We start from the raw sequence: 19115 nt of genomic DNA, 5'->3' as shown, positions 1-19115 counted from the left end.
AAGGGAGGGACGGACGGACTCTGGGCCCCCAACCCGAAAAGCGGTCGTAAGTCTGGCTTACTCCAATGTCCCGCAGTGGCCCCCCCTCAATGCTTCCCCTTGCACGACAGAATATTCTTGCACCAACGGCTTTTAATTCTGCCTTTTTTGCTGTTCCGAAATGGAATTGAGGGGCCCTTGGTGCTCCCTGAACTTGGGGGGGGGGTTCTTGCAGACGTTTCATGACCCAACTAGGGAACATCATCAGGGCCAGAAGAGGATGGGGTTTGTGGAGAGGAGGAGGAGGAAGAGGAGGAGGAGGAGAGAAGGAGGAGGAGGACAATGACTGTGGGATCCTTGGTCTCTCTGAGTTTGGTGGTTTTCTTAAAGATGTTTCATTATCTATCTAGGTAACATCATCAGTGCTAGAACGGAAGGGGGGTTTCAGGAGGAAGGAGGAGGAGGAAGAGGAGGAGGAGGGTGAATATGGAGTCCTTGGTGGTCTCTGAGCTTGTGGCTTTCTTGTGGACATTTCATGGCCCACCAAGGTAACGTCATCAGGGCTAGAAGGGAGGAGGCGGAATAGGACTAGGAGGAGAAGAAGGAAGTTGTGGAGGAGAATTTTCAGCTCCAGCATCCTTTGGTCCTCATGGTGGGGTCAGGTTACTAGTCCCTGTGAAGGTGAGGCTATCGGTGGAGGTCCACTACATGCAGAGAAGTCTTCCCCGCAGGGGTGTATGTTTGCTCCCTGTGGCCAAACCCCCCCCCCTAAACTCAACGTTGTCCAAGGGGCCGGTCGAAGGTCAACTCAAGACCTCCCACCTCCATTTCGGTTGGGTTTTTTTTTTTTTCATTTTCTGAACCAAAATCCTCCTTTGCACCTGTTTGCAAACACAAAAAAAACCCCCAAACCACACCGTTCGACAAACGGCACCGGCACTCGAGATGAATGCCTCCCCTCCCCCCTCCCCTTCACCCCCCCCCTCCAACCCCCACCCTCCCCACGGCACAGGGGTGCCCACAATCTGGGGGGGGGGAAGGAGGAAGATCCGTTAACACTTTCCCCACATGAATCAAACCGACAAGCTGCACGAGCTTTTTGAGACAGGTACACAACTCCTCCGCACCCAAGGAGGATGAGTTACTCAGCTCTCTCGGATGCTGACAAAAGAAAAACCCGGGGGAGGGGCTTCCCCCCAAGTCCCCCTCCCCCCCCAATCTTAAGAATGAACAAAGTTGGTTATAACTGAGGAAATGCTCCAACTCTGGAGGTTTTTAAGAAGAGGTGGGATATCTGTTTGTCTGAAGTAGTGTAGGGTTTCCTGCCTAAGCAGGGGGTTGGACTAGAAGACCTCCGAGGTCCCTTCCAACTCTCTTGTTCTGTTCTATTCTATTCTATTCTATTCTATTCTATTCTATTCTATTCTATTCTATTCTATTCTATTCTATATTCTTCATTCCAATATTTATTCTATTTTTCATTTCAATATTTATTCTCTTCTCTTCTATTCGATTCCATCATCTCTTCTATTTGATTCCATCATCTATTCTATTCTATTGATTCCATATTCTATTCTATTCTATTCTGTTCTATTCTTTTCTTTTCTATTCTATCAATTCCATCCTCTATTCCATTCCATTCCATTTTTTCTATAGTCTATTCTTCATTCCAATATTTATTCTATTTTTCATTTCAATATTTATTCTATTCTATTCTATTCTATTCTATTCTATTCTATTCTATTCTATTCTATTCTATTCTATTCTATTCTATTCTATTCTATTCTATTCTATTCTATTCCATATTCTATCCTATCCTATCCTATCCTATCCTATCCTATCCTATCCTATCCTATCCTATCCTATCGATTCCATCTTCTCTTCTCTCATTTCCATCTTCTATTCTATTCGATTCCATCTTCTATTCTATTCTAATTCTGTTCTATTCTATTCTATCGATTCCGTCTTCTATTCGATTCTATTTTCTATAGAAAGGAGGATAAAAGGAAAAAAAGGGGGGAAGAGAAGGAGGAAGGAATGAAGGAAGGAGGGAAGGAGGAAGAAAAGAAAGAAGGCAGAGGAAGTAAAGGAAGGAGGAGGGAGGGAAAGGAGAGAGGGAGAGAGGAAGGGAGAAAAGAAAGAAGGAAGGAAGGAAGGATCACTCTCTATGCTCTGAAGAACACATTCCCAGATGCTCCAATTTTCTCCGGGGCAATTAAGTGCAAGAATTCCCACTTTCCCAATGAAACCAGCCCTATAAATAACCCAAGCCCTTCTTGGCAAGCCATTCCACCCACGCCAGGAGCTTAATTGACGCCTTCCACTTTCCTGGCTGGCTAATTTGGCAGCCGGTGACCGAAATACGACTCCTGATAAGATTCCTCCCTTCCTACGGGGGCCACCCTGGGACACCCCACCCCACCTGCTCACGACAAGGACCCTACGAAGCTTCCCGAGCCCTCGCCACACCCGGAGAGGTGGAGTAACTTTTATGGTTACAATGGGCCTTTCCTTTTTCTACACCATGGAGAGAGGGCGGGGGGGGGGGGGAGAGAGAGAGAGAGAGAGAGAAGGAGAGAGAGTGAATGAGGGAGGGATGGCGAGAGAGAGTGAATGAGGGAGGGAGGGCGAGAGAGAGAGAGAAGGAGAGAGAGATGGAGGGAGCGAGAGAAGGAGAAAGAGAGAGGGGGGAGGGAAGGAGGGAAGGAGAGGAGGAAGGAAGAAAGGAGAGAAGGGAGGGAGAAAAGAAAGGGAGAATGAGGTGGTGTTACAGCAGGAGGAAGGGATAGCAAATAAAGCAGCCCAAATGTATATTATAACCTATTAAATGAAATAATAAACGTGTAAGAATGACAAGTGTATAGACAGAAGAATAACCACAATGTAAACGTATACTTAAAATGTTATGTAAGAGAATAATAACAAATTTAAAAAAATTCTGGAAATAATAATAATAAAATGATTAAAAACGTGGTGTGGGAAGACGCCGAGATGAGTCGATCTAGACCAGATGCCATCAATCGGAACCCAAGCTCATTCTATCACCACAATCAGTCCTCTTGCCCCCGCCAAGAAGATGGTTTTTGTCACTCAAAAACTCTTGGGTTGAGTCATTTCCCCCCCCTCCACAAATCCGGATGAAATTGCTGAGATCTAAACACAACCATCCTTCCCCCCCTCCCTGCCCCCTCCATTTTCAAATATCGTCTTGCTTCCCCCCACCCAGCGACTTTCAAACAAGCACAATCCACAGCCCCTTCTGCCTCATCGTCAGATTGCGATCGGCAAAACGCCGGCGCGATATTTATCTTGGAATTGGCAGATTTCTCCGCTCAAGTTCAACATGTGTGTTTGGTGAGTGTGTGCGTGCGTGCGTGTGTCTGTGTGTAGCGACAAACCTGAGAGCAGGGAGGAATTGACTCAACGCAACCCAACCCAACCCAACCCAACCGAGATCATACATCCAGGTGGCCCTCGGATCAAAATTGCAGGTGTCACACAACAAACAACGAGGCTAAAATTAGTTTTTGCTTGGCTGTTTGTTGCTGTCGCAGTTCGCACAAATCCCTTCCTTTTGTTTGTTTTTTTGTTTATAAAAGAAGTTTTTGTTTTTTTATTACAAATTTTGACATGTTTTATGAACCAAGTGTTTTTTCCTTTTCACATCCTCTTATATACACAATCCATCTTGCATCATAGTTCTGTTTCAAATTTCGGCCATCTAATTCCCTTTCCATATCTTAAAACTTATTTTCTTCTTAATACGTAAAAAAATATCATGAATGGCCTCTTCAAAGTTAAACCAAATTTCATGTTTCATCTGTTAGTCTATTTTATTGTAATTAGCACACATCCTCAGTTTTTACATAGAGAGCGTTTAACTTAATGAATTATCTAGTTACTAATATGACTATGATTCCCTTATATATTAGTTAGCTACATGCCATTAACAATATTAATAAATTCCACTTTCATGTGCTAATATATCCCTTCTTTCCTTTCCTCCTTCTTTAACCATTTTCGCTTGGTCTTCCGCTATCTATTTATTTATCAAATTTATTTGCCGTCCATCACACTGCAGCTTGACCCAGTGGCCAAGAGGCAAAAAAAGCATCGATTCTCCGACAGGGAAATGAGAAGACTTGCAAAAGTTAGAAAGAAAAGGAAGGACAAAGAATGAAATTAAATTGTTAATGTTAAATTAAAACCATGCAGCGTTCATGCCAGATTTTGCAAAATCTGGGCAAACTCTGCACTTATCTGCCCCAGTACATGAGGATAAAGCAAGCGAAAATAGCAGATTTGCAGAATTGAGAGATTCTAGCGAGTCATTTTCATATAACACCTTGGTGTACATGGTGGAGTGAAATGTATATAAAGAGCCGTTTCTGAAAATGGATCATCAGTTTTATTTTTAGCTTCAGTTCGGGAATGGCTTTAAATCAAACCTAAGCCACCAAAAAGTGGGGGGGGGGGGGGGAAGGAAATGTAATTATCAGCGTATTTAAAAAAGTTATCTCTGTAGGATGAAAATTGTTTAAGGTTTGGGGAATATTACACTGATGTGACCTGAATATTGGCTTGAAAAAGCTACTGGCTTCCTACCCATTCCCTTCTTCTCTTAAAAACTTTTAAAATTATTCCCTCTCTTGCTTGTCTCTTTTTTATAAAAACCATTTCCCAATTTTTAAATTCATTTTCCGATCTGCAATTTTTCTGCTCAATTAAAATGAAAAAGAAATCCACCATTTTCCAATCTGGAAAGTTTTGAGTCAATTAAAACAAGGCTTGTTTTAAGATAGAATAGTATGTGGGTGTGTGTATATATGTACGTACGTACGTACATTCTATCTATCTATCTATCTATCTATCTATCTATCTATCTATCTATCTATCTATCTATCTATCTATCTATCATCTATCTATCTATCTATCTATCTATCTATCATCTATCTAATCTATCTATCTATCTATCTATCTATCTATCTATCTATCTATCATCTATCTATATCTATCTATCTATCATCTATCTATCTATCTATCTATCTATCTATCTATCTATCTATCTATCTATCTATCTATCTATCTATCTATCTATCTATCTATCATCTATCTATCTATCTTATTTTTCCTTCTATTGTTTGGCGGGACATTTTCAGTCAATGAGCCTGTTAATCAACTTTGTTTTCTGGATATATTATGCCATGCATATACAACCAAAGGAAAAATAATATACATAAAATACTATCTAAAATATTTTATGTATTTATAAAATTAAATATATAAAAATAATATTTAAAAACCGTATCTGGGATTTTCCAAAAGCTTCCGCTTGTTTGTTTTCTCAGCTATCTTGGCTACAAATTTGTGAAGTTTATAGACACTTAGTTAAAAAAACAATCATTGCAAATCTCTTTCTAAATAGAAATAAATTTCTGTGTATTTTCTTTCTCTCCTGTTCTACTCCTGGGCAATTTTTTAAAAAGCTATTGAGGGCAAAAATCTTTTCTTTCAACCGCTTCAAAAACAGTTCCTTGCATTAACAAGGCACAGAAATAATATTTGATAAATATCTTTAAAGATCCTGAGAAGGAAAAAAAAATGTCGCATCTCCCAGGAAGGGAGGAATTTGCAAATAACGTCTTTAAAACTCCATCCTCACTTTGAAAAATGCAGAAAAGGAGAGCGAACAATTGACCCTTTCTGGGTCCTCGTGAAAAAGAACCAGCATCCTTCAAGAAATATTTCAAAATATTCTGAAGAGGCGGCATGTTTTACAAATATATTCTGAGGACGCAAACATTGAACCGAGGGGTTGCATAAACCTTTCCATATTTAGGTTCTATTTTGGCCGCGGATTTGCAGAAAAACCTGACTAGACTTTTCCATCAAAAAAGGAAAAGGAAGGATTTTGAAAGCAAAATCTCCAACTGCGTCGACTATCAAAAAAAGGACCTATTTAGCCATGGGGAATAAAAGAAATCAGAAAAAGTGATTATTTTCTCTTTGACTTCTTTTTTTTTCCTTCGCTTTGCAAATTTTCTTTGCTATTCGTACTTTACGCCTTAGAACAACGCAAAAAGGGCATTTTTGACACAAGGCAAGCAATAAAACTTATCGCCTCAAAAGAAGGATCCCAAAACCTTACTGCTTCTCACAGTCAGAAAGCCACCACTAAAAAGACCCTCATCCTTACCACACCAAACGGTTTCCTGGAAAAAAATTATGCTTCTCTGAATCTCGGTTTTGCAATGTGAGAAATCCAGAATTTCACTTTATAAAACTAGGACTTTGACAGATTTTACAACTTTAGCAATAGGGATGCTTCCATATTTCTCATTTTAGAATGAATGGATATATATGAGCATATGCGCGCGGAGAGGGAGAGAGAGAGAGAGAGAGAGAAAGAGAGAGAGAGAGAGAGAAAGAGAGAGAGGGAGAGAAAGAAAAGGGATGTATTTAGGCCAGGTTGGGGCCAGATCTTAAAATTCCTTGTGAGGTTTTAAAAAATAGGAGTTGTGAAAATGTATGGGGTTTCCTCTTTGCCTTAATATAGTCAATTTGTGGGGAAGAGGAAATGGGGAAGGAGAGAAAGAAAGAAAAAGAAAGAAGAAAGAGAAAATGAGGAACAGAAACAGAAAGAAAAGAAAGAGAGAAAAAGAAAGAAAAAGAATAGAGAAAAGAGAGAGAGTAAGAAAGAAAGAAAGATGGATAGACTCTCGTTAATTTTCGGTGCAATGGAACACTTTATCCATTCTATGAGGGGAACTGGGGCCGAATTTACATCAAAATTGTTCCGTTTTTCCCAGGTCGCTACAGCGCAATTCTGCAAATGGAGGTAAATATCATTTTTAAGTCTTGCAACTGTTTATTTTTATTTCTTTGTTCAATTTCTATTCAATTAACTACCAGAGTTATTAATGCACATAAGAGATGAGTCAGTCTTCCTTTTTCCCTTTTTCCCTTTCTTTCTTTCTTTCTTTCTTTCTTTCTTTCTTTCTTCTTTCTTTCTTTCTTTCTTTCCTATTGCTTGCTTTTTCTCTCTTTCTCTTTTTCTTTTCTTTTCCTTCCACTTTCCTTCATTCTCTCTTACTCCCCCACCCCTTCTCCTCCTCTTTTCCCTCCTTCTCACTAGGTGGCTCAGTGGCCAAGACGCTGAGCTTGCCGATCAGAAAGGTTGGCAGTTCGGCGGTTCGAATCCCTAGTACAGGTCTCTTGTGTGAGCAGGAGTTGGACTAGATGACCTCCAAGGTCCCTTCCAACTCTGTTTACTGCTTGTCTTCTTCCAATTTACAGAGAGTACTTGCTGCTAACAGGCGCAGCAGCATTTCTCTTGAGTTCCTCTTGATATTGCACAATTAAACCTCTGCTTGCTGGGTTTATCTTATCTTATCTTTCCTTATCTTGTGTCTAGTTTCATCTTATTTCCAGGAGACACCTAAAGACGCATTCAGAGTTTCCGAAACGGTGAACAAGCCTGACAAAACACAAAAATCACGAACCATAACATTCATCCACCGCGCCCTGAGACAAGAATATCCTAGATGAAATCAAACCTGTGTTTTTTCGAGACCTGGCAGCGTAGAAAAAAGGATGCCACAGTTAACCTGGCTTGTTCCCCTCCCCCCCAAACTGAGATTCTGCGAGAATTTTCTGGGATTCTACAAGAGGATGGTTAAAGGAAGGGGGAAAACTAATTTTCTCCCATGGGAGTTGTGCCTCTTGAAGAGAAATTTGCAGAAACATTGATTCTCCTCTTAAACTTTAAGTTTCAAGAAGTTGGGAGAAACTTTCCTTTTGAAAGTTAAGCTTCAAGAAGTTTGAAGCAACTTTTCTTCATTAAAGTTTTGAGAACTTTGAAGCTACTCTTTTTTTTAAAAAAAGCTTCAAGAAGTTTGAAGCAACTTTTCTTCTTTAAAGTTCGAGAACTTTGAAGGAACTTTTCCTTTTTAAAAAGCCTCAAGAAGTTTGAAGCAACTTTACTTTTTTAAAAGTTTCAAGACGTTTGAAGCAACTTTTCCTTTTTAAAAAGCCTCGAGGAGTTTGAAGAAGCTTTTCTTTTTTTAAAAGCTTCAAGAAGTTTGAAGAAACTTTTTTAAAAGTTTCAAGAAATTTGAAGAAACTTTTCTTTTTAAAAAGCTTCAAGAAACTATTTTTTTTTCTTTTTTTACGTTTTAAGACCTGAACAAGTTTGGAAACTTCTGCTCCCCGGGTACCAAGCAGATGCCCGCTCCGACATCCCATCCCCAGGGCCTGTACCTCGCATGATGCCACTGGTTCGTGGGGCAGCTTCAGAGAGGCAGGTGCTTTGATTGTGCCACACCTGTTCAGTTGGGAGACGCCAGGTGCTAAGATCAAACCTCGGAGGCCGGTCTGCGAACGTCCGTCCAATTTTCTACAACTTTCTTTCTCGTTTCGGAAAAGGCAACCTGGGAACAAGTAGGCCTCCAGGTGATGTACTCACCTCAAGACTGTCATTCCCGGGGGCCAATCGGAAGCCCCGTCTGTATTTTGGGGGTGGGGAAAAAGAAGGGAGAAACCGACAGCAGCGGGCTGGAAAGTTTCAAAACCGCAAAGACGAAAAAAGAGCGAGAAACAGAACGACCACAAAAAAGGACCAAGTTTCCATTAGCAAAAAAAAAGACACCAAAAGGGATGTGTTTTTTTGGGGGGGGGGTGTTCCTACTTGGAGAAAAAGAGACAGGGGCTCGCCAGCAAGTCTTTCAAGATTTGGGCTGAAGAGAGCTTCCCCCCTCTTTTTTCTCTCGTCTCGATGGAATGCAGATTGGCTCACTGATTCGAGCCACCTGTCTTTGGCCGATCTTGTTTCTCCGGCGTTGGTCACTCTTTCTACAGGTAGGGAGAAGTCGGTGATGGGGAGGGAGTGAAGATGCGGTGGGGGTGGGATATAATCTTGAAACCCCTTCTTTAAAGGGCAGCTTCTCTTAGGATCTTGGAAATTTCAAAAGCTGGGGAAACACCTTGATTTAAGCAATTAAAACTGCTGTTGAACTCTGAAAAAAAATATATCTATCTATCCATCCATCCATCTATCTACTTACCTACATTATTTCTATCTATCTATCTATCTATCTATCTATCTATCTATCATCTATCTATCTATCTATCTATCTATCTATCATCTATCATCTATCTATCTATTATATCTATCTATCTCTACCCACCTACCTACCCACATTCTATCTATCATCTATCTATCTATCTATCTATCTATCTACCTATCTATCTATCTATCTATCTATCTATCTATCTATCTATCTATCATCTATCTATCTATCATCTATCTATCTATTATATCTATCTATCTCTATCTACCTACCTACCCACATTCTTTCTTTCTATCTATCATCTATCTATCATCTATCTATCTATCATCTATCTATCTATCTATCTATCTATCTATCTATCTATCTATCTATCATCTATCTATCTACATTATTTCTATCTATCTGTCTGTCTATCTATGAAAAAAATCATGAGCCAATTGTAATTTTACTTTTGTTTATCAAATTTTGGTACAGCCAAACTCACTCACAAAGTTGACTCCGGACTGTTTATAGCTAAATTGGCTTTTCAGCATCTTTCAAGACAGATACATATATATATCTTAATACCTTATTAAGACCTTAATAATTATACACTCAATTAAGATTGTTGGGGCGTCTAATCAAAATCTTTTGTAAACCTAAGGTTTCCCCCCCACCCCCCAGGTCCTTTTAAAAAATTATTTAACTGATTATAAATGATTGGGAATAATTAAGGCCTCCTCCGTTCATTTTATCAGATGAAAAATTTTCAACCCTAAAAGCGGGATTATTATTATTATTATTTATTTATTTATTTATTTATTTTAAAATGCCCTCTGTTTACCTGAATTAGTGTCGCTTAGACGAGATGTATATGATGTGGAAATTTAATCAATGAGTAGGGGTTTTTTTTTTTTTAAAAAATTAAATGTTCCACTCGCTGAGGTTTTGGAGATGGTTTGTAAGGCAGGCAAGTGAGCGAACGGGACACTTTCCAACGATTCGGTTAATCCAGAAATATTATTTTTAAAAGGGTTTAAAAAGCCAAACTTGATTTCTCTGTGATTTTTTTCCCCCTCTGGGCGGGGAATGGCATGGGATAGTCCCAATTTTTGATTTCAGATGACTATGTATAGTCAAAACATGCTGGTCTGTGGTTTTTTTTGGGGGGGGGGGTCACCACAGACCCCGAAGACAATGATGTCAGGCGCAAAGAGTCATTTCCAGTACAGCCCCTTCCCACCAATTTTGGGTGCTGGTGGGGCCACATGGCACTTAGCCCGTCCGCAAAGGATGCAAGAACCCATGATGCTGGTCGGGCACACAGGATGGGGTTGGATCGCACACGTAAACTGTGCCAGGCACCCCGCAAAGAGGAAGCCAAGGTGTGCCCACCACCCACGCCTAGAGAGGCCCCAAATTTCTGGGGAAAAAAAACAAACAAAACCAAAACAATTTGGGGACTGACAAAAATAAAATATATATTTTTTAAAAAAGACGTTGTTTTCTTCAGCTTGGCTTCTTGCTTTCGGGGTGAGGAAGACACACACAAAAAAAGCTCCTTAAAAGACAGAAAGAGAAATAGATTCCAAAGGCGGCTCCGTTGAGCCTCCCAAAGCAGGAGCAGTCTACCTGCAGAGGCTCACGGAGGGGGGTGGGGAGAAGGCAATATGGAGATAGGTTTGGGAATTGTCGCCTTTTTTTGCTCCTGATTTTTGGCGCGTCGCCCTGGCCAAAGGAAGCAGGTCGCGGGGACCCCAAATGGGCAGCCTGGATTTCCGGTAACGCCCGGCTCAAAATCCTCCCAAATCAGGGTTTGAGACTAACCGAGTTTAGCAACAGCAACCAAATCTCCTCTGATCCCTTCCAGATCAGATCTAGATCTGATCCCTCCAGAGAAGTCACAAACAGCTTCGCCATCTGGTCCGGGATACATCCCTGGATTTCAGGGTTAGGAACTGGCGCCGTAAAACTTGGCAAAACGTTTTTGCCCAAAGAAATTGGCAAACATTCGTTGGTCCCAAAACAACTTTCGGCCGTCCAAACAAGGTTTCCCTATCAGACACAATGCCAAATGGGGAAGACCCCCCCACCCAGTCCCCAGATATCTCAGCCCTATATAAAAGCAAAATGCCATTCGTGCATCATCATGAAATCTCCAGAACCACGAAGCCTACAAACTTGAAATTCGGCACGTATGTTCCTCTTGGCTTCTAAGTGCCCGCTAAGAAAGGATTTTTCGAAATGACCATCAGATCATTATAAGTATTTCTTACAGTATTATTAACACGCTCTGATGCTAAGGAGTCAGACGTTCTACTCCCCCTCCCCACCTGAAAAAAACTCTGTTCCAACTGCCACTTGGGCGTGGGTGTGGCCAAGGCGTACAGGCTGGGAGTTCAGACATTCTACTCCCTCTCCCTCCCTGAAAATATGCTCTGATGCTAAGAGACTGAGAGAGAGAAGGGGATAAGATAGGAGAGGATCAAAGGGGCCAGCCTGAGGGAAAGAAGGGGAAAGGAGAGGATTCTGTCAGGCAAGCTTGAAGGAGAGAAGGGGAGAGAAGAGGCTGATTATAACTAATTTATTTTCAAGCTGTTAAGTGTCGATTTATCAAGCCCGATCGCATAGTTTCGTAGTGGAGCAAGGGTATTCAGCTAGCAATAATAAATCATCTAATACAACCTCATAGACAGTTTTCTAATTGATGGTTAAGACATTTCCCTTCTCCTTTTGCAATCCCAAACAGCAGTATTATATATATAAAATTTTCTTTCTGCACATACAAGAAAGTGTTTTTTGTGGGTCTCCTTGGGTGTGGAGCTTGATTTGCGCACGTCAAAAACAGCTGCAGAAGATCTCGTTTTGACGCGGATTGAAATGACGGGAAAAGCCACACTCGTAAAAGGGGTTATTATTCGCTTATTTTTTCTTCTTCTGAACACAGAATTGTAGAACGGTAAAGACAGGATGGAGGAATAAGAGAATGATAATAACGAATTTAAGGAATACATAAAACGACCGAATGGCAAAATGATGGAATAATAGAATGGCAAGGATAATAAATTTCAGAAGCAAAGAAAACGACCGAATGATAAAAATGATAGAACCATAGAATCATAACAACAAATTTAAGAAATAAATAAAATGACCGAATGATAAAATAATAGAATAATAGAATAATAACATAATAACAATAAATTTAAGAAATAAATAAAATGACCGAATGATAAAATGATGGAATAATAGAATGGCAAGGATAATAAATTTCAGAAGCAAAGAAAACGACCGAATGATAAAAATGATAGAACCATAGAATCATAACAACAAATTTAAGAAATAAATAAAATGACCGAATGATAAAATAATAGAATAATAGAATAATAACATAATAACAATAAATTTAAGAAATAAATAAAATGACCGAATGATAAAATGATAGAATAATAGAATAATAACATAACAATAAATTTAAGAAATAAATAAAATGACCGAATGATAAAATCATAGAATAATAGAACAATGATAACAAATTTAAGAAATACACAAATGACAGAATGACAAAACGATATACTAGCAGAGCGATAATGACAGCAAATGTAGGGAATAAATAAAAAGACAGAATGGTAGAATAATCGAGTGGTAACAATTGAAAACAATTTTAAGGAATAAATACACTGATAAGAGTGAAATAATTGATAATGAACAAATGTAAGAAATGATGGAATGATCAAGTGATAATGATAGCAAACAAATGTAAATAAATAAAGTGATAGAATAATAGAATTGATAGTGACAAAATAATTTAAGAAATGAAATGACAGAATGACAGAATAATCGAGTGATAATGGGAGCAAACAAATGTAAATAAATAAACAAACAAAACGATGGGGGTCATAGAATCATAGAGTCCTAGGGCTGCAGGGGACCTTGGAGGTCATCTAGTCCAACCCCACCAACCTGCCCAAGGCAGAAATCATTACACCATCCTGGACAAATGGCGATCTGATCTTTTCTTGAAAACTTTGCAAACAAACTCCAAATTGAGCAGAGAGCACCTTTCCCACCATCCCGGTTCCTCCTCCCCTCCCCGAGAAACCCAGACGCCCCCCTCCCCTCCCTGCCATTGGTACTCACAGGTGTGTGTCTTCTTCATGGCCGCAGCTCCTGAAAGGAAGAAGAAGGAAGAGGTGAAACCAGGGCCACGGAGATGCCAGCTTTGAAACTGCCCTTCCCAAAGCATCAATTTTGGGATCGGTGCCTCTCGCCCACATCCCTCCCAGAGAGGCTCTTGGCTAAGATGCTGCGACGTCATGGAAGGTTTTCCCACAAGGAGCCACCAGCCACGGGAGGTGAGCCAATGGTCCACCTGATGCAACAGGGGAGGCAAAGCACCATGGGCTTGGAGGAGGAGGAGGAGGGGGAAGGAAGAAGAAGAGGAGGAGGAAGAAGAGGAGGAAGAAGGAAGAAGAAGAGGAGGAGGAGGAGGAGGAAGAGGAAGGAAGAAGAAGAGGAGAAGAAAGGAGGAGGAAGAAGAAAAGGGCAAGGAGGAAGGAAGGAGAAGGAGAAGAGGAAGAGAAGGAGGAAGGAGAAGGAGAAGAAGGAGAAGAGGAGGAGGAGGAAGAAGAAGAGGAAGAAGAAGAAGAGGAAGAAGAAAAGGACAAGGAGGAAGGAAGGAGGAGAAGAAGGAGAAGAGGAGGAGGAGGAAGAGGAGGAGGAGGAAGAAAGAAGAAAGAGAAGAAGAAGGAGAGGAGGAGGAGGAAGAATCATCATTATCATCCTCCTCCTCTTCTGTGCTCTTTGAGCTTGATGGTTTTCTTGCAGACATTTAATTACCCAACTAGGTAACATTATCAGTGCTAGAAGAGTGTCGGGTTTGCAGGGAAGAGGAGGAAGAAGATAAGATGAGGAGGAGGAGGAGGAGGAGGAAGAAGAGGGGGAGGAAGAGGAGGAAAAGGAAGAGGACAACAATTGTGGGCTCTTCCTTGGTGCTCCCTTGAGCTTGGTGCTTTCCTCACAGACATTTCATGACCCAACTAGGTAACACCATCAGTGCTAGAAGGGAGTAAGGGTTTTCCAGGGAGGACAGGAGCATGAGAATAAGAAGGGGAAGAGGGGAGGAGGAGGAGGAGAAGCCTGGAAGGACATGAGAAGGGAGGGGAGGGCTTCAAAGGAACAGCATCACTCCCCCCTCCAGCCCCCCAAAAGCCATGGGAGAAACGGGGCCTCCATTTATTTTTGGCCACAAGGGGGCACACTTTCGATCACAGCTAGCTTGGCTGGAGTTGGGTTCGCCCCGGGAAGGGTGGGGGGGGGAGGTGCAGAATGGGGCACGATAACCAGCCCTCCCCTCCCCGTTTTAAAGTGAGGAGAGTGTCACCTGCCTCTTCACAGTTCTCTAAATCGACGGGTCAGGAGTTCAAATTCTGGCACACACACACACACAAACACTGGAAGAGCGATAACCCCCCCCCCCAAACCTTGCTATACAGGCATACCAAAAGGAGTTTGAATGTTTATCCCTGTTTGCGCACGTTTAAGAAACGAAACAAACAACTAAGCCGCTTTTCCATCCTTGCAAACTTTTAGGCACTAACACAACAACCCACAAAACCTCTGAAGTGCAACAAATCTTACCCCCCCCCTTCCCTCCCTGTTTCGGTGTTTGTCTGAATCGTCTCTCCTGGATTATTCCCAACGCAGCTGGAATATTCTCGGTATCTGCCACTGCACTGCAGGAATCAGGCGCCCAAGAGGGCCTGGCCTTCCTACTTAAGCAGAAAACAAGGCTGCTAGTCCTCATGAGGCCAGAGTTTTGCTTTTGGGTTTTTTGTTTGTTTGTTTGCAAGCAAATATCAAAAGCCGCTTCTGGGTGACTGCTGCAGAATTTCAGCGTTGATCTTCCTTGATATAAATCGACAGATCGGAGTTTGCGGCTTTCGCGAAGAGATGAAAAGATTGGCAAAAGAGTGCATGCTGAAATTTGAGAGAGAGAGAGAGGAGAGAGGGTGGGGGAGAGAGAGTGAATGAGGGAGGGAGAGAAGGAGAGAGAGAGGAGGAGAGACAGAGTGAATGAATGAGGGAGGGAGAGAGAGAGAAAGAGGGAGGGAAGGAGAGAGCGAAGGAGAGAGTGAGAGAGGGAGGGAGGGAAGGAGAGAAAGAGGAGGGGGAGAGAGAGAGGACAGAGGGGGGGAGAGAGTGAATGAGGGAGGGAGAGAAGGAGAGGGAGGGAGGGAGGGAAGGAGACAGAGAGGAGGAGAGACAGAGTGAATGAATGAGGGAGGGAGGGAGAGAGAGGAGAGAGAGAGAGAGGGAGGGAAGGAGAGAGAGAAGGAGAGACAGTGAATGAGTGAGAGAGCGAGAGACAGAGAAGGAGAGGGAGAAGGAGAGAAGGAGAGAAAGAGGGAGGGAGGGCAGGAGGAACTTATAAACAAACCTGTCATTTTTTCTCTGAATTTCTTTCTTTTTAAAAAAAACCCATCAAACAGACAATTTCGCCGATCGAAAACATAAAAATGCAAACATCACCACGGCTGAGCCAGAAGCCGTGAACGCCGGATTCAAACACAGCAGCCAACTCTGCAAAAGTTATTTATTATTCAAACACTTAAGTCTTATTAAAAAATGATTTAGAAATTATTTTAAAAATGAAATGAAAAAGTTCGTTTGTTTGTTTATTTGTTCAGTATTGGGATAATAATAAAAGCTATTCTTTTTTTTGGGGGGGGGGGGTCCGAAGATCGCACTTCACTCACGTTTTGTTGCTAAAAACATGCAAAATCCGAAAATGGGACCTCATTTCATCCACACGCCAGGAAGACGGGAGAAAAAGAAGAGAGGAGAAAATGTAGCTGAGAAAGGATTAATTATTTTTGCAACAAAGGAGAACGAACTTACACCATGGTTACCTTCTTTTATTTATTTATTTATTTCTTAGATTTTTAGACCGCCCCCTCTCCCAAAAAGGGACTTTACTACCTGGAAGTAAAACCCTTCAAGTAGCTTTGTCTGAGGCCAAACAGTTTGGAGAGGAGATGTTTCTTCTCTTTGTGCTCCTTCCCCCAAATAATAATAATAATAAATAATAATAATAATTTACCGGACTTGAACATTCTGACTCTACAAAAAAACCACCCTACTTGGAACAGTTTATATCCTCCGACGTTCCCTTAAGGTCCTTGGTTAGGACTTGAGCTGTTGAGCTACCAACCAGCCCCAAAGGCTGTGAATCTCACCAAAGATTAACCACAACAACAACAAAACAACAACAACAACAACAACAATAGTAATGATGCTATTTTTCAAGAGGTTCTCTTGAAATGAATCTGAAGGTGATCAGAAAATAGCAGGGGGGCTGAAATAAGAGAGCTGGGTCTACTCTGGTTATAAGGCCATTAAAATTTATCTTTACGACTAGCTGATAAACGGATATTGGTATGTTTGCTGCCTTGATACAGAAAGATAGATTGATAGATAGATGATAGATCGATTAGATGATAGATCGATTAGATAGACAGATGAGATAGATAGATAGATAGATGATTGATAGATAATAGATTAGATAGATGATAGATAGATAGATAGATAGATAGATAGATAGATAGATAGATAGATGGATAGATAGATAGATAGAAATAATGAAGGTAGGTAGATAGGTAGATAGACAGACAGACAGACAGACATGTGATATAGATAGATGGATAGAAAGAAAGATAGATTTATAGGCAGACAGACAGGTAGATAGGTGGATGGTAGATAGATGGATAGAAAGATAGATAGATAGATTTATAGGCAGACAGGCAGGTAGAGAAAAGATGGAAAGATTAAGGAAGAGAAGAAGGAAGGAGAAGTGAAAGAAAAGAAGGGGGAGGAAAGGAAGGAGAGCAGGAAGGAAGAAGGAAAAGGACGGGACGGAGGGAAGGAGGGAGAAAGGACAAAGGAAGGGGAGGATAAAGGAAGGAAAAGTGAAAGAGAGGAAGGAAGGAAGGAAGGAAGGAGAAAGACACACCATCCTCAGTGACGCAACCTTTCTCCCCAATCAAACTAGCGCCTTGCAAACTTTAAAAACTTTTTTTAAAAGGGCGTCCGACAACGAGGTGTGTCTCCTCCTCCTCCTCCTCCTCCTCCTCCTCCTCCTCCTCCTCCTCCTCCTCCTCCTCCTCCTCCTCCTCCTCCTCCTCCTGCTGGCCAAAGGGGGGTGGGGTGGTCTTTAGGAAGTTCCTCCATACACCCCCACCCCACCACACACCTTTCAGACCCCCAGAGGGAGCACAGCCAGGGGAGAAACGATGGGAAACGTAGTATGGCTTGCAGCCGGAAGGCACCCAAGCTCACCCCGCCTGCTTGCTCGTTGGAGTATAGATATAGTATACTGTATATCTGGTGGGTGGGAGTGGAAAGAGGGGAGGTTAATTCTTGGGGGGGGGGCTTTTCAACCTCCCCCGCAAAGGCTCCCTAAGAGTTGGCCAAGTCAGAAGGAAGAAGAGTGGCTGGAAAGACCCCCGAGGGTGGCGTTGCCCCTCACCACTCCCCAAATCTCCTCCCCCAAAGACTTCTGCTGGGGGAATCGGCTTCTGGGTGCCTGAGCTGCTGTCAGCCTGTCCTCATTTGAACTTGGCACTTACATAACTCCCTTACCAGGTCCTGGCAGGCAGCCAGTCCCGGGGCGTGGAGCCAACGCCAGCCAGCTGCAAAGCTTCTCCAGGCTGTAAAAGTCAAAACTGAGAGAGAGAGAGAGAGAGAGAGACAGAGAAAGAAAAAGAAAGAGAGAGAGAAAGAGAAAGAGAGAAAAATAGAAAGAAAGAGAAAGAAAGAGAGAAAGAAAGAGAAAGAGAGAAAAATAGAAATAAAGAGAAAGAGAGAAAGAGAGAGAGAAAAAGAGAAAGAGGGACAAAGAGAAATAAAGAGAGAAAGAGAAATAAAGAGAAAGACAGAGAGAGAAAGAGGGACAAAGAGAAATAAAGAGAGAAAGAGAGAGAAAGACAAGAGAGAAAGAGAGAGAAAGAGAGAGACAGAGAAAGAAAAAGAGAGATAGAGACAGAAAAAGAGAAAGAGGAACGAAGAGAAATAAAGAGAGAAAGAGAGAGATAAAGACAGAGAAAAAGAGAGAGAGGGAAGAAGAGAAATAAAGAAAGAGAGATAAAGAGAGAGAAATAGAGAAAGAAATAAAGAGAGAAAGAGAGAGAGAAAGAAATAAAGAGAAAGAGTGAAAGAGAGAGAGAGAGAAAGAAAGAAACATCCCTGGTTCTTAAAATGGATTCAAACTGGGTTAAGAAAGTTGGTGGGTTTCTTGGGGGTGCAGAGAGATTTTGGGGGGGCTTTGGTTTTTTTTCTTGGCCTCTGCTTGTTCCCACGCTCCCCTGATTGGCTGAATCCTTCCATGACATCACAGCCAGCCCAGCCAATGGAGAAAGCTATTCCGCTTTTGCAAAGCTGGGGGAATTCTGGGAGTTGAAGAAGTCCCTTGTTCCTCCAATGATCAGGTATGGGGATGATGGGTAGTGTTGTTGTGCAAGGCATCAAAAGGCCACCTGATTAGGAGCCAGCGAGCCCATCGCGAAGGTTTCTCCAGCATCCATTCCATACTACGTTGGAAAGGAGACCACTCAGAAATCAACCCCTTGCCCCCCCTCCCTCACAGGCATGTGCCCTGCCCCCCCTCCACATGTGCGCCAGAGACCCGAAAGCCAGACCAACCAACTAAATGCCAAGCCAGCCGTCTCCCAGGAGAAAAATCTAGTGGCAAGGAGTTCCAAAGACCCAAGGATTTAGCTGATCTCATGACCGGGGCCGCTCTCCCAGCTTGGCAGAAGACGTGGGCTGCCCCTGACGCAAAGCCGGTTGCTCAGATGCCAAGGAAGCTTGCGAAGCGCGTCGGCGCCGAATTCCTCCCTTGGTTGTCCTACCTCGCAGGGTTGCCGAGAGGACGAGAGACGGGAATGGCGTGGGGTGGGGCTTGAGCCAATCGGCAGGCTACCTACCCAGCTGCCAGGCTTAGTTTGAACCCTGCTGGCATCTCGAAGGGCACACGCCCCGTTCACCGCACCGGCCGTCACGTCCAGACGCCACAACACAACACAAAGGCACACA

At 42.3% G+C, this 19115-nt stretch overlaps 1 protein-coding gene across 1 annotated transcript in view; it reads right to left on the bottom strand.

Moving 5' to 3' along the window:
- The window catches only part of RORC (RAR related orphan receptor C), a 61917-nt gene that overhangs the window by 38567 nt on the left and 4235 nt on the right, over positions 1-19115 (bottom strand). Inside the window, exon 2 of the mRNA XM_081968093.1 lies at positions 13164-13193. Within this exon, the coding sequence (XP_081824219.1) occupies positions 13164-13193 (30 nt within the window). The remainder of the gene's footprint in view (positions 1-13163; positions 13194-19115) is intronic.

This window comes from Natrix helvetica (genome assembly GCF_964273705.1).
Source record: "Natrix helvetica genome assembly, chromosome: 16".
Classification (NCBI taxonomy): Eukaryota; Metazoa; Chordata; class Lepidosauria; order Squamata; family Natricidae; genus Natrix; species Natrix helvetica.
The sequence above is the reverse complement of the archived record's forward strand: the minus strand, read 5'-3'. Positions and strand labels throughout refer to the sequence as shown.